General features: G+C 28.3%; 2 protein-coding genes across 6 annotated transcripts; one reads left to right on the forward strand and one right to left on the reverse strand.

The window, feature by feature from the left end:
- Positions 1–1,443: 1,443 nt before the first annotated feature.
- LOC105837886 (THAP domain-containing protein 1) lies at positions 1,444–6,116 on the reverse strand. 4 transcript variants are annotated; one of them, XR_001139187.3, is made up of 6 exons: positions 5,156–5,649; positions 4,860–5,034; positions 4,391–4,637; positions 4,043–4,297; positions 2,512–2,625; positions 1,444–1,555 (listed from the first exon to the last, which is right to left on the reverse strand). XR_001139187.3 is itself a non-coding variant. In XM_012683047.3 (5 exons), exons 2-5 carry the CDS (start codon positions 5,019–5,021, stop codon positions 2,618–2,620), a joined length of 672 nt encoding a protein of 223 aa, XP_012538501.1. In that variant the 5' UTR covers positions 5,022–5,034; positions 5,908–6,116; the 3' UTR covers positions 1,588–2,617. The 4 variants fall into 4 exon arrangements, 3 of the variants coding, with proteins under 3 accessions (XP_012538501.1, XP_012538500.1, XP_012538499.1); XM_012683047.3 differs by lacking the exons at positions 1,444–1,555; positions 5,156–5,649 and adding an exon at positions 5,908–6,116 and having other exon boundaries at positions 1,588–2,625; XM_012683046.3 differs by lacking the exon at positions 1,444–1,555 and having other exon boundaries at positions 1,588–2,625; positions 4,872–5,034; positions 5,156–5,653.
- A 2,234-nt stretch (positions 6,117–8,350) lies between these two features.
- On the forward strand, positions 8,351–13,683 carry LOC105837885 (E3 ubiquitin-protein transferase MAEA). 2 transcript variants are annotated; one of them, XM_036295290.1, is made up of 6 exons: positions 8,351–8,584; positions 8,703–9,041; positions 9,507–9,918; positions 10,297–10,609; positions 10,781–11,090; positions 12,530–12,666. In XM_036295290.1, the coding sequence occupies exons 2-6, from the start codon at positions 9,003–9,005 to the stop codon at positions 12,629–12,631; spliced, it is 1,176 nt and encodes a 391-aa protein (XP_036151183.1). In that variant the 5' UTR covers positions 8,351–8,584; positions 8,703–9,002; the 3' UTR covers positions 12,632–12,666. The 2 variants fall into 2 exon arrangements, with proteins under 2 accessions (XP_036151183.1, XP_012538498.1); XM_012683044.3 differs by lacking the exon at positions 8,351–8,584 and having other exon boundaries at positions 8,594–9,041; positions 12,530–13,683.
- The last annotated feature ends 1,851 nt before the right edge of the window (positions 13,684–15,534 follow it).

The raw sequence follows: 15,534 nt of genomic DNA on the forward strand, positions 1-15,534 counted from the left end.
AACCGGGCCTAAGGGCCAGTTTCACAAACGTCGGTTAACTGCTAACGGGAAGTTAAGGCCCGGTTCCACAACTCACGGTTAAATTAACTGGCCGATTATTCCATTGGAATTGACCAATCGTATTTGTTACTTTTGCTTAACGACAAATACGATTGATCAATTCCAATGGAATAATCGGCCAGTTAATTTAACCGTGAGTTGTGGAACCGGGCCTAATAGATTTTCGGTCTTTCCTTAGATAATAATATAGAAAAAGATAGGTAGTCGATTAACCTCCCGTTAGCAGTTAACCGACGTTTGTGAAACTGGCCCTAAAACAGTATTTAAGACTTAAGGTCGGATCTACAATAAGGCCTTGTCTACAATAAAGCTTTAAGCCGTAAAAAATTGACCAATCACAATTGAGAATTCTTATAAAAATTGATTGTAATTGGTTCTTATGGCTTAAAACAAATTTTCATTGTAAACTAGAGCTAAGTGTAATAAGCCTTAAGTCGCCTTAAGATATTAATCAATTATATTTGAGTATTTTTCGCACATTCAATTGTAATTAGTCAATTTCTTAGTGCTTAATATGCCTATTGTATAAGGCCTTGTCTACAATAAATATTTAAGCTTTAAGCCGTAAAAAAAGTTAATTAATTACAATTGAGTATTGAGGAGTAGATTACCCCTAGTCTACAATAAAGATTTAAGGTGCGAATTAATGCAGCGAGAAATCGCTGGCGACTTGAGAGAAGTGGGTGAAACAGGGTGAAAAGTGACGCCAGCGACAAGTATCGTCGCTTTTCTCTCGGTACATATTCATGTGACGACAAATCGCTAGCGACTTCAATGCCAGTAAAAGGCTAATAATTGCGGAGAATAATATTATTGTTTGTAATAAAAATTGAAGAGTAGTAAATAAAAATAAAGGTGACAATACGTACAAACGGAGTGTATACCGCTCAGTGTGCAAATAATTTGCAAATAGCTATAACAACCTAGATAGCACAAAATATTTATAAAATATTTATAAAAAGAAAAAATATTTATAATAAATATTTTGTACATATTTTTATGTCCGAGTTTGTCAGGTATAAAAAAAATTATGATAAACATTTTTAAAAATATTGAAAACAAATATTTATACCATTAATTATTATCAAAGAATATTTCAAGTTCATATATCATAAATATTTTTCAGTACATTTTAAAAATATATTCTATATAATGTTGATAATATTTTTTGTATCACTTCTAAATGGTTTATAAAAAATAATTATATATATATATATATATATAACTCTTTTTTTAGTATTTATTAAATTACAATTAATCTCTGTACTTTGTTCTATTATTAATGCTTCGATGCATTCAGAACAACGTAAAGTTTTTTTAATATACAGGGTGTCCCTGAACAGGTCGACGCTCGTAAAAAGGTAGAAGGAATTGAGATAAACATGAATCAACAATATTGTCTTTAATTAGTTCTTGGGGTAGGTCTATCAATATCGAGGTATTAATTTTTCAAATTATGCGAATGAGAGCGAGGAAAGAGCTCGATCCGCTCGAGCTGTAACAGGAAGAAAAGATCTATTGTGAATGTACGATAAGCTTTCATTAATTTATTGTTCACAATTACGATAGAAATTAATTAGATTTTTGCAAATCCCATACGCTAATCGTGATTAATACATTTTGTGTCAAACATATTAAGCCAGTTTGGATATAAATTTTCATTTATCGTCGCATTTATAACATTAATAGAGTTATCTATTGACAGTTTACATAATATTGGAATATTTTTTAGAGGTATACAGTTATCATTTGCTGTGTTTCGTATTTCTGTGTGTTATTAATTTTTTAAAAGTGGCTTTAAATTGTTTAACATTGGGGTTATAATTATTATAGCCACTGTGAGAACGTATACTGTTAAATAATAACTCTAAATCTTGGCTCATTTTATACGCTTGAATATATTCTAAAAAATTATTATCAACGCAATTAAATTTGTACATATTTTTCAAACTTTTTATATTTATCAAAAATCCGAGAAAATCAGTTTTAGTTTTTAAATGAAATTTTTTATTTTTTTGGTTTTTAACAAATTCTAATGTTTTAATATACTCTCTATATTTTTTAAGTTTTTTAAAAATTTCTAAATAATTATTAGCACTTATCGGTTTTTTGAAATCACATTGACATCACTTATATTTTTTGAATTAAAAATATTAAATAAATCATTAATAATAGAAATACATTTTATAGTTGCCGAACAATCTTTAAATTGTAGCAACTGTAACAAGTCTTTGCAAAACTCCAATGCTGTTTGCAACTGATGTGCTCGATAATTGACTTGCTAATTTGACTTTCATCTTGTTTTTATAAAAATCTGTGTTTAGTTCTTAATTTGTTACCAAGATGGAGACCTTTTTTTTGTAATTAATGTAACTTTTTAAAATATTCCCATTTTATTATACTTCCAGCACTATCTAAAAGTTCTTTTATAATGCCAAGAGTATTTCTTACCAACTTTAGCATACGGCATGCTTCCAAAAAGACAGAGACCTTGGTGTCCGTACTTGAATGTTTAAACCATCTTTGGAAATTATTTGACTCTATGTCAAAGTTACAATCAAGATTCTGAAACATTTGAATATTACTTGACAAACCATTACACGTTAATGGTACTATTAACATGCCAGCTTTATGTAGTGCATTTAAACATTGTATTGTTAAATTTTGTTTTTGTTTTGTAATAATGCCGTTTATCAGATAGTAAGCAATAGGTAATTTCCAATTTTTATTTATACACGCAACGCAAAAGAAACTAATACTTTTTTTGCAATTTTAGTCGTATTACATTCTACATACAAATCACAATCTACATATCCAACAAATTTATCTTTATTATAACCAGCATGCTTCTATATTGCTATTTCGTCAAACATTAGTGCATCTACCAATCTATAAGAAACTGAATATACGTGTCGCTTAATAGCCTCTATAACCTCAGTATCAATACCGGGTTCTCCATCAACTGATCGATATCCTTTGGCTAATGTTTTTGAATGTGGCAATGCATTATAAATTTCCCGATAGGAAAAGATTTATAAAATTGTATGACAAAAAAGAATCGTAAAAGATTTATAATCCGTCATTATGAAAGCATAGTTGAGAAAATAGATGTAGAAACATTAACCTTTTATAAAACATTAATAAATGTTTACCCAATTAAATTTTGAAATGATATGTTGCCATAACAATAGCAATATGGCAAATCATCTTAACAGGACAATTGCAAAATTAAATTTAGAAATAAATTGTTCAATAATTGAGAAAAATATTTCAGTCGTAACATGTTTAAAACATTAAGAAATATAATTGTGCACAAGACTTAAATTATTTCCCAATTATTCCTAAATTATGATGCACAAATATTGAAACATAAAATGTGTAATATTGCATGTTTCAATATTTGTGTATTATAATGTAGGAATGATTTCTGACCGCTATTACTATCAATGAGATACTTAACTCTCCAACGGACGCAACTAATCTGTCAGACAAAATGCCTCTTTTTAAATCTTTATTAAATGTCTAGTGAATAAGCAATATTTGTTAAATTCATTGTGCAATACCTTTTGGTATTAATTTTAAATTAAATTTTGTAGATTAAATGCTGTAAATATTGCACATGATTATATATTGCTGCATTATATTGTGAAAATATTGAAGATCATAATGTGATAATTTTAAATGCTAAAATAATTACAAAATATTTAAGTTTCAATATTTGTTTAATCTTTAACAAATATTTAAGAATTATGTTCCGACAAAACTGTTGCGTTATGGCGAATCATCTTAGCACAATCTTTAATGCGTTATTGTGCAATGTTTGCAAAATCTTATCGGGGAAATTTATAGCAAACATAATTATAGGCTTTTGGAGAGTAATAGTGAAGAGACAATGCAAACTGTCGCAAGCAAAGCTTATACATTCTAGATACAGATAATTTTTTCCATTTCTTTATTCCACGTTTAATTAATTCTCTTGTACCTGCTTTTAAATGTTGTAAAATATCGTTGTCTTCTGCTGCTAGTAGATTCTGTTTTTGCAGCTCCTTTAATATATTCTTTAATGCACATAATTTTTTCTGTGTTCTTTTTTGCTTATACCGACTTATAGATAGTTTTCTTTTTAAATGTTTAATTTCATTTTTGTACACTTTTCGAATTCTAGTTTTTACTGGTGAATTCATAATTCTATCAGGAGATATACTAGTCGAACGATGCACCATTTTATTGGTATTATCTATAACAATATACAATATTCATTATAATAGTATTACATTAATTATTTAATAGGATAATAAGCAGATACATTGTTTTTTTTATTTATACTGACCAGCTTTATTTTCTTCAATAGAAATGTTTTGATGGTCTAAATTACTTGAAACTGTCTGCAGAAGAGGATAATTTGAATATGTCTGAGGTGGCGGATTATCTGAATCTATCTGAAGTGGAGGCACATTTGAAGTTTTCTCAATTGGAGGCTCATGTAAATTTTTCTGAATTAAAGGCTTATCTAAATTTGTCTGAACTCGAGGCTTATCTACATTTGTGTATTTAGGTTGAATTTCAGTTTTAAGTAACTGTGAAAGACAAGTTATCACAATATATCTTAAGCTTGTATTAGACTACGCATTAAAAAATAAAATTTAAGATTGAAGATTAAAATTTGATTAATTCATAGATCAAAGAAGTTTTGTTCTGATCTGTCAAATTCTAATCTTTAATCTTTACGTTTCAATTTTTAATGTGTAGTCTGATACGGGCTTTACAATTGTTACATTTAAGAAATAAAATATTATTACATGTGTATTTACATGTGGAACAGCATCTTTTTTTAATTTGCAATATTTATGATTAAACTGATAATCCGTTTCTTTAAAATGAACAGAACAAACTGTAGCAGATTTTTTTGGCTCATAATTTTGTAAATGTATGGCTTCGAGCCATTTCTTGCGCATTGCCATATCTTGAGGAAACCTAAAATTATATATATATATATAAATTATATTTATAATATAAATATATTAAATTATTAAGAAATTCAATTTATTTACAAATATTTAATTTACATAACCTACATTTAAAATATGTTACTTACAAATGAAATGAAATGTTTCTATTTAGAACACGTTCCATCTCTAATTGTTCAATATTTTTTTTGTTCTTGTGTTTTCGATTTTTGCAATTATATACAACGCAAAAACTCATTTTTATATCTCTTTTTAAACTTTGATATTAGTGGGTACGGCGGGCGCGTCGAACCACGTCTAACTACGTCGAATTCTCTTTGCTTCATCGGTATGAAGTCAGCTGTCGTACTAACATTTCCAATAATTTGAAAAATGCTATTCGATTGCTAGCCATTTGCTAGATTTTGCATATTTTTTAAAATTTTGTTTGCATACTAATTATTTTTCGCAAAAAATCGAAATTAAAATTTGGACAAGTCGCTATCCGGAAAAATCGCTATTTGGAACTTTTACTTATGATTTCGCAAATATTTACCAAAAATAACCTAAAATTGATTTGACGTGTTACTATTTATAATGGTAGCAACTTGCTATATTTAAAAGTAAAAGACGTTATAAAAAAAAGAGTGACATATCGTTTCATCTGTAAGTATTAGTATCCCCTTAAGTAATATATATAATTTGGAATATTTGTTAACTTATAAATTATGTCAGGATCACATAGAGAATTTTTTTAATTCTACCCGCAGTCATGGTGGATTTAATAATCCATCATGCATTTAGTTTCGGGCTGCATATAAGAAATTAATAGTACACCATGAAATTACAGGATCAGAATATGGAAATTGTTCATTTGTATTAGATACAACATTTATTTTACCTGTTGATAATGAAATAACCACATAGCACAAAAATTGCAATTACATTGTAGCAATATTGCTGCAAGATTACAATGTTGTTGTAACATTGCTGTAATATAACTGCAATTTTTGTATTACGTGGGAAGTAGTATAATAGAAAAAGAATGACAAAGAGCAGGAAAGTCTTGCATTCATTTTATAATCTTGATACTTTGTCCATGTTCGTATCATGATCAGGGACTCGATTCTTGAATTCATTCGCAAGAAAACGTATACGCAAATACTCGCTCTAACAGAAAGTTGTAAGTTTATTGGTTAATAGCCATACGATAGCCAATAAATTTCTAACTTTTCTGTAAGAACAGAATTTGCGAATACGTTTCTCTTGCGAATAAATTCAAGAATCGAGCCCCAGATGTTGTACAACATATAACAGGTTTTGTTGTACGCAAATTAAAAAAAATGTTTGTGCACAACATGTTTAAAATATCTAGAAGAAAATCATACAAATAATATCTTAATAACAATAAAAAATAGAGGTGCGTTAATAAAACCTTCAAAAAGTGTGACTATATAGTATGTAAGAGTACATAACGTTTTATACAAATGTATAAAGATAATATATTCAATTTATCGAATTTAAAAAAGCGTATTATACATAAGGTTTGACAAGATATCTGTATTTTTTGCAATATAAAACAATCTTATGTCTACATATATCTGTGTAACACAGAAGTATTTCTTAATATGTTTGAACATATATCGTTACAAGAAGTATTTAAAAATCATAAAGAAGAGTTGATAAATACTATATTATTACTTATTATGTAGACATAATAAGATTTATATTGCAAAAAATACAGATATATGTAAAACTGTAAAAAACGAATAAGAAAAAAAATGACATTGTTTAATAATGAATAAACATTACATAAATTATTTAAACATTTAATAAAACACGTTATTTAATTTAATTTTTCTAAAGTTTTAGAATCTTTTTTTAGTTTTAATTTATATTTCTTAAATATATATGTACTTTAATATTTTTGAAAATTACAAACAATTTTCAAATATTTTTTTATATAAATATTACGTAATATTTATATCTTATTTTATCACTTTTATTATTTACATGTATACTTGTGTTTCTTTAATTATTTGTAAAGTTTAAGTGCAAATATTTAAAAAGTAAGATTAATAAAATTGGCAAAAAAAATAAATAAAATTACTGCGAATATAGGTTTAAGTACATGTGTTATCTCTAATAGAATAGGCCTACATGTCTTATTTTTATCTTTTTGTTTTATTATTATTATAGATTTCCATTTAAGTGTACAAAAAAGTTTTAATGAATAATGAATCAAGAAACTTTTCCAATTTGTACAAAAAATTTTTACATACAAAAGTAATACTGTACATTATATTGAGTGGCATGCATTTTTTAGATCTTAAATTATGTACCACTTGATGAATGCACAGTGTTATCTTTGTAAGCAATTTTTTTTGTATGAGTTTGAGAATCGGACCTCAGATTGTGTAGTACGGAGCTGTTCCCACAGGAAAAGAAACAGAATATATCCACCTCTCTGTCGATTTTCCCCGTGCGCGTCACAACCATAGAGCTTATGTGTGCTTTCCAGCAAGACACAGTGTAACACAGTGTCCACTAGTGTGAGCGAGACACACTGACATGTTCTTTCTCACACTAATGGACACTGTGTTACACTGTGTCTTGCTGGAAAGCATACTATAATGGAGGGGCCTTGATGTGACCCGAGTAATGCCCGATTTCTTCACGTCCACATGCAGTTATCTTGTGATTAAAATTATCCAGAAGATAAACTACCAGATCCATGCACGTGATTAGTTAAACTTGATATTTATCCTCTGGATAACTTTATCGGGAAGTGAAGAAATCGGGCATAAGGCCGGTATTCATAGTCGGATCTTATATTTAAAATCATCTTAAGTATTGTCTTAAGATGCCATCAACCAATCACAGAGCCATATTAGTATCTTAAGATATTGCTTGAGACGATCTTGAAATAAGATTTGACTATGGTCGGTATTCATAGTCAAATCTTATTTTAAGATCATCTCAAGTAATAATGTCTTAAAATGCTAATACGGCTCTGTGATTGGTTGATGGCATCTTAAAACTCAAAATATCGATATTTGACATAAAAAATATCGATACGCAGGTGTATCGATACTGTATCGCCCATCCCTACTGTGCCGACTGTGCTCCAAAATTTACTTCCAGGAGCTCGATTCTTGAATTCATTCGCAAGAAAACGTATGCGCAAATACCCGCTCTAACAGAAAAGTTGCAAGTTTATTGGTTAAAAGCCATGCGATAGCCAATAAATTTTCAACCTTTCTGTAAGAACAGAATTTGCGAATACGTTTCTCTTGCAAATGAATTCAAGAATCGAGCCCCAATACTGAAAATCTGTATACTTCTATGTCATGTATACTATAGATTTTTAAAGGGTTTTACTATAATTAAGTCGGTATTCATAATAAAATTTTATATTTAAGACTATCTTAAGTACTGTCTTAAGATCATTAATCAATTAATTCGCAAAAATAAATTCAGGTTAAAGGAGTTCAGAAATTAGTCGCTACAATATCACTCATGCAAAGAGTCATATGTATCTGTTTGCATTCAGCGCTACGCTGATTGGTTTCTGTTCAGTATGTATATTGATGTCTATCTCCCTCCTATATCGTTGTAGTACTCAATGTTGTAGCGACGAATTTCTGACAACTCTTTTGTACATTTTTTCCGACACACATTGATACTTTCTGATAGGTCGACACAGGACTTTAAGCGTCAGAAGAGAAAGACACTGAATCGACCCAAATTACGCGTAAACAAACCAATGCATGTGACGGAAGAGTGAACTAGAGGTGAATTAAGGCGAGTCGATGTAGTTCTTCGAGTCGTGTCGCTTATTGTGCATTGCCACTGACTTTGTTTTAAATCGCATTGACATGAACATGAATATCATGCCGCGACTTGTCATAGTTGACACCTAATCTGTTGTTGACTCCGTCACTGTTTTCCACTTCGTGGTTTCTTGTCGCTCATTGTCCTGGACATTTAACCAATATGTCAGACGTAAAGAGCCTTGAACATCCCACACTGAAGGTAAATATTCGCTCGTCTCATTCGCTACTCTTTTTTATAGCTGTAAGCATGACGGACGTTTTCACGATATTCTGGAAATTTTATTTTGTTTCCCTGCATAATTCTGTACACGCACATGCGTGTATTTGTCAAGTAATAATCTTTTTAATACCTAAACGCATCTTTCTAATATATATGAAAATAAATAAAATAAATAACTAAAGATTGCTAAAAAGTAATACTTTTTTAAATATAAATTTAAATCTGAAGAATATAAATATTTCTAAAAATAAAATTCTTTGTACCAAACACACACACACATATACACAGACACATACATTTTTAACAATTTTCTATATTAAATGCATATTTTTTTAAATCTAAATTTCTTAAAATGATGGATGTTATAATAACAAATGTTTTAATAGAACACATACATACGTATCAAAATACGTATAGGTTCAATAATATAATTTTAAAATGTAGGTTCCATATGAACTTTTGAATAAGAAGTTCCGCTCTGCCCAGAAAACTCTCGACAGAGAAGTGTCACATGTCCAGGCGGTATCTAATGAACTTGAGAAAAGCCTGAAGACTGACGGATCTTATGTAGCAACTGGAGAAATCAGCAAGTTGCTTGGTGGAGTGGTTGCTAGGCTTCAAGTCTTAAAGCGTAAAGCTCAAGAATCCATAGCAGAGGAGTTGCAAGCGGGTATGGTATGCAAGAGAAGGTTGGATCACTTGAAGGATCATGCTAATACTTCTCCAAGTGCTGTGAATCAGTGGAGACGACAGAGATTAGATAGAATGCTAGTAGAATATTTTCTTCGCAAGGGATACTATAAAACAGCGACTAAACTGGCAGATAGCAGTGAGCTTAGAGATTTAACAAATATTGGTATGTAATTTGATACCATGTATGTATATCACATTTTATTTATCTTATCTGAAATTATAATTATAATTTATCAACATTTTTACAATTATTTTAAAGTTATAGTGTAAAGTTAATTAAAAAACTACAATTTTAGAAAAGTACAATTAAGTATTGTACAAAGAAAGAAAAAGAAAAATCAAAAATATTTGGACATGTAAATTTGAGTAAAAATTCAAGAAAATGAAAGAGAGTTAATATGGATTGAAAAAATTATCCCAAGAAAGAGAAATTCAAGAAAATATTTTTTAAAATCACATTTTTTTAATTTTATGAATTTTTAATAAAAAAAAATCAATTTTTTCAATATCTTATGTGCATTATTAATACATTTATGGGCAGACGTATTTATGGTATCAAGAGAAGTGGAAAAATCTTTGGCCAATCACGAAACAGCAAGATGTATTGGTTGGTGTCACGATAATCGCTCAAAGTTAAGAAAATTAGGCAGCACCATGGAATTTAATTTACGCGTACAGGAATTTATTGAGTTAGTGCGAACCGACAGACGTCTCGACGCAGTGAAGCATGCACGCAAGTACTTTGCCAACTACGACGATTATCAGTTGCAGGAGATTCAGTGTTGCATGGGCCAATTGGCTTTCCCAGCCCAAGCATATTTGAGTCCCTATAAAGATCTACTAGATGAGAAGAGGTTCGCAATTGCTATTTACATCTGCTGTTTATAAATATATTGCAATCGTGTTTAATTTGATATACAAAGTTATTAAAAACTTTCATAATAATATAATTATTTATTTGATTCATATAAATAAATACTTTATTTATATTATTAATCAATAATAATTCAAGAATTTGTCCGTAGATGGGATAAGCTGATCGAAACATTCCGGCAGGAAAATTATAGATTATTTCAGTTGGCGAGCCAGAGCGTATTCACAGTAGCTCTGCAAGCTGGCCTGTCGGCTCTTAAAACTCCCCAGTGTTACAGTGCAAATAAGGAAGGTCGAAATCCTAGCTGCCCAGTTTGTAATGAAGCGTTAAATGAATTAGCCGCACCGTTGCCTTTCGCTCATTGCTCGCAATCGCGACTCGTTTGCAGCATAAGCGGGAAACCACTAAATGAATACAATCAGCCTATGATGATGCCGAATGGATATGTATATGGTGAACAAGTAAGTTAAATTATTAAAACATTAAGTAAATATTAATTTTAAAATATTATAGCTCTTAAAATATTTCAAAATATAAAGAATAATACTAGTATGAAATATATAAAATAAGAGATAATCATATGACATTGATTTAAAGTATTAAAATAATTTTTTAAATAAAAGAGAATTAATTATAATAGTAAATTTATTATACAAGAAAAATTTACGTATGCATTATGCATGCACATGCATATGCATGTTATATACTATCATATTAAATTTAGGCAGCCATGAATATTACACACACACACACACACGCGCGCGCGCGCGCGCACATACACAATTATTTATTAAAATCAAAATTTTGTTTGAATAAAAATGGATTTATTTGTATATTTTTAACTATATATTCGAATATTAATATATTTTGTTGATTAAAAGAAATGTTTTTTAAATTAAAAAAATATTTGTAAAAAAATTATAACAAAATTACAATATAAAACAAACGCTAAACACAAAAAATTTTTATACTTTAACATTTTGTTACTAAACTTAAAAAAATAATGTTAAAAAATTGTTTATTTAAATTAAAAAAAAAAATGTTATTCGAAAAACCTACATGTCTCCAACTTTTTCAAATTAACAGATTAATGAATAAAATATTTAAATAAAAATATTTAAACCAATTATAAATTATTAGGCACAAATATTTGTGTTTAATAGTTTATCTGTTTGCATTAATATAGTATTTAATATATTGTAGTCTTTGTCAAAATATTTTATTTTAAAACCCAATTTTTGAATTTATCTCAAAACTCACTTCATCACTATTTTATAAAAACAATTAAGAAAGCTTATAATACTGTGTTAAAAAAAATTTTATTTTAGAATTTTTTGATCCTGTATGAGAAAAATAAAACTTCATCACGTCCATCTGTTCACGATGCTATCTACTACTCGCTCAAGCTTATATATAAAATTTAATTGCTTAAATTTTTATGTAACTAATTTTTATGTAACAATTTTTATATAAAAAATCAATTTTCTTGAAAAACTTATTTTTAACATTACAACATTGCAAATCGAAGAAAATTTTAATTTTTAAATTAGAAAACTGAAATTAAAAAGTCTTATATTAAGAAAAATATTTAAATGAACTCTATTTTATGGGAATTACGAACTCATTTTATTTCTAAAATCCTGGTCCTCTCTCCAAGGGTTAAACCTAACAATTATAATATTCTTTTACTGAGAAAAATATATTCAAAGAAATACATTTTTTAACAAATATTTTTTAAAATATATGTATTGATTATAAATATATAACTTATAAATATGTATTTTTTAAATAATTTTAATTATATATTGTAATTAAATGTATTAGAAATTATCTCGTGTTTTTGAGAAAATGTTTGATGATTGTATCTTTTTAATATACTTGCAATTATATTTTGTTACAGGCATTGGAAAAAATGGCTCAAGAAAACAATGGTACAGTTATCTGCCCTAAGACCAAAGAAGTATTTCCATATAAAAAGATTGAAAAGGTTTACGTAATGTAAACTTCCAAACTGACAGGAAACTGAAGTATACATACATACTTGTACTATATGTTTAACTCTTATAGACCTTTTTCTTGCTTCAATCATTTTGTTATTTAATAATAATTGTATATTACTGATAATACTGGAACAAAATAACATTTATTTTTAAGAAAAACTTCATCTACTTATTTGTATTCATTTTGTCTCTCTCTCTCTCTCTCTCTGTGCGTGTGTAAAAAATATAAAATAATATTATATTATTTGTTGTTATAGGATAATATTAGTTAATAGTTAATTAGATAATAATAGATAATATTATTTGTTAATGAGGATAGTCCTTATTCATTTATTTAACGTTTTTTCTACAATAAATCGAACAGTTTAAACTGTTTCTATAAATCTACTTATTCATAAAACGCAACTATAAATTTCTTATCTTACGAGGTCTTTTCATGTGCAGGGTTTATCAGGATTTAAAAGTTTTATTAATTGCGGATTAAAAAATTAGTTTTCCAAATATTCAATTAAAATGATATAAAAATGATACATACACGTAATTAGTTCATAATCTGTTCTTATTTTAAAACTGTTTCAAGTAATGTACTTTAAGATGCTAAATTCTGGTAATTAGTTTGACATCTTAAGATTTAACACAATTTTAAATATAAAAATACAAATATTGGTCACATAATAAAAATTAAAAATTTCTAATATTAAAAATTAGTGAACTATAGAAATAATGTGAATTGATTCTTAAAATCAAACTTTTATTTTACAAAAAGTAAAATAAATTTTGAAAAAGAATAGAATTAAATTTTTTTTACAATAGTACTTAAAAAATAATTTTAAATAGTTCAATGTATGCTTGTAATTGAGAGATTAGCAAGTTTTTGATCACCCTGCATATCTATATATATATTTAATATGTATGTATGAACTAACTCCACATAGAAATGATAAAATTCCTGATAAAAGGTGTAGTCAACTTAATGTTATAAATGTTTCGACACATTTGAATAATCAGTGTAAAGAATTTTACTAATTAATCAATTAAAGAATGTTTCAAAGTATCTGTGGCGCCTTTGTCAAAATAGTTAATTGGCTGATATTCACAGTTGTTCTTTATATTTAAGATTGTTTTAAGATTGTGTCAGTCAGAATAACATTAGTATCTTAAGATATTACTTTAAGATAAACTTGAAACAAGAATCGATTATGAATATCAGCCAAGTGAGGAAAGCCTATTCTTTCTATATACTGTGGCTGTGTTCCAAAATTCACTGCTAGTACTGAAAATCTATAACTGTAGATACGTATCAGAAATAAATTTTGAAGCGCAGCCTGTAAGTGGCTGCCATTTTCCATCCTTATCCACAAGTCCCATTAACTGCAGAAAAAAACTGTTTTGCATCATAAAATTCTTTTATATAGTTGGTTTATACATTAAGATCCGATAGTAAACAAAAGCCAATCGTATTAAAGAATATAATATCAGTTAAAAGTTGAACGTATCCGTTGTCTCTTCTTATAATTGTTATTGATTACTCACAAATTCGCAAATGAGATCGATAGCGATAAAGAAATCCAAACAAGTGGCGGAGAAATCTATTCGGACTACTGATAGATTCGCAATAATCCAACGTAGAGCAGTATTCACTTCATTTTTGGATTATTATAATTGTACTTCTAATTAAATTACCTTCTATAATAGAATTAAATTATCTCCTATAATAGAAATTGATCTATAATATTATAGGCAAGTATTTAGTTTTTGTTCTAAGCTCTAAACTGCGACGCTTATTTCTGATAAAAAGCGTTTCCGACGTGGTCCTATCACGATTGCAAAGTTTAGGGCTTAAAGCAAAATAATATTACAGCTTAGAACTTAGAGAAAAAAAAATTTATTACACATTATATTACAGATCAGGATTTAGCCAAGAGTTCTAGAAAAATCAAGTAGTAAAAGTAAGCTTATATCCTTTTGAAGACTCTGAAGATATTTCCAAGGTTCTATAAATTCTAGAAATCTAGTATAGGAGACTATTTGTTTAGTCTAAAGATGGCAGCTCAAGAAGATATCTCTCAACAAGTAAGGAGAATTCTAGGTGAAGATGCAGATGACAAACTATCTCTATTGACAGAATTAATTAGCGACAAAAATTATGACGATGAAACTGCAAAAAAACCTGTTTCAAGCCTACTATTGTACTTCAAAGCCTATTATATTTGAAGATATGACTGATGAAAACATGACTTTCTTCACTCTCTTTCCGAGTTAATAAAATATGAAGGTTTTAATCCTTTATGGATGATAAACATTTTCATGGAAAAACATGCAAGAACTGAAACGGCATTAAGAAACAATTCAAAATGTGTGATAAATAAGGAAATAAATGTTTATGAAGAACAGGATATGCGAATTTCAAATAATATGAATTTTTCAGAGGATATGACATTTCTTTGTTTTGCTTTCCTTACTAGAGGAATTAAATTTAGGAATAAAAAAATGTTCGCTGTTATGAAGAGACAAATGGCACTAATGAATGTTAAGTATGATATTAACATAGTAAAGAGAAGACCGGAACGTACCTTAGATGCAAAAAAGTGACAATTTCAAGAATTGCATCAGCATTTTCTGGAATTACTGTTAGATTATTTCATCAAGGTATAGGAAGCTCTATTGTGAATCCTAAAATCTTATTTCCTGATCACAATTTACCCCGAGCATTGTTTTCACCAATGATAGCTTCAGCGATTCCAGTACATCCTGATGCTCCAAGAACAATAATAATGGCAATAGACGTTGCTACTGATGACATTCTTCATCGAAATGCCAAAAGAGGATACAAAATTTGTATAATTACTTCTTGGCTTCTTACAACTCTAATGCTATGCTACAGAAAACGAGGATTCATTTTTGC

The sequence above is a fragment of the Monomorium pharaonis genome, unplaced genomic scaffold (assembly GCF_013373865.1).
Source record: "Monomorium pharaonis isolate MP-MQ-018 unplaced genomic scaffold, ASM1337386v2 scaffold_90, whole genome shotgun sequence".
In the NCBI taxonomy this organism is placed as follows: Eukaryota; Metazoa; Arthropoda; class Insecta; order Hymenoptera; family Formicidae; genus Monomorium; species Monomorium pharaonis.

Bases quoted from the DNA above. Each gene is read 5' to 3' on its own strand.
- LOC105837886 (XM_012683045.3), bottom strand. From the start codon at position 5,265: ATGAGTTTTTGCGTTGTATATAATTGCAAAAATCGAAAACACAAGAAC. The intron at 5,035-5,155 runs GTAAGTAACATA...ATATAATTTTAG, and splicing joins AGAAACATTTCATTTCATTT to GTTTCCTCAAGATATGGCAA. The intron at 4,298-4,390 runs GTCAGTATAAAT...ATATTGTTATAG, and splicing joins TATTGAAGAAAATAAAGCTG to ATAATACCAATAAAATGGTG.
- LOC105837885 (XM_036295290.1), top strand. From the start codon at position 9,003: ATGTCAGACGTAAAGAGCCTTGAACATCCCACACTGAAG. The intron at 9,919-10,296 runs GTATGTAATTTG...ATTTATGGGCAG, and splicing joins TAGAGATTTAACAAATATTG to ACGTATTTATGGTATCAAGA. The intron at 10,610-10,780 runs GTTCGCAATTGC...ATTTGTCCGTAG, and splicing joins GATCTACTAGATGAGAAGAG to ATGGGATAAGCTGATCGAAA.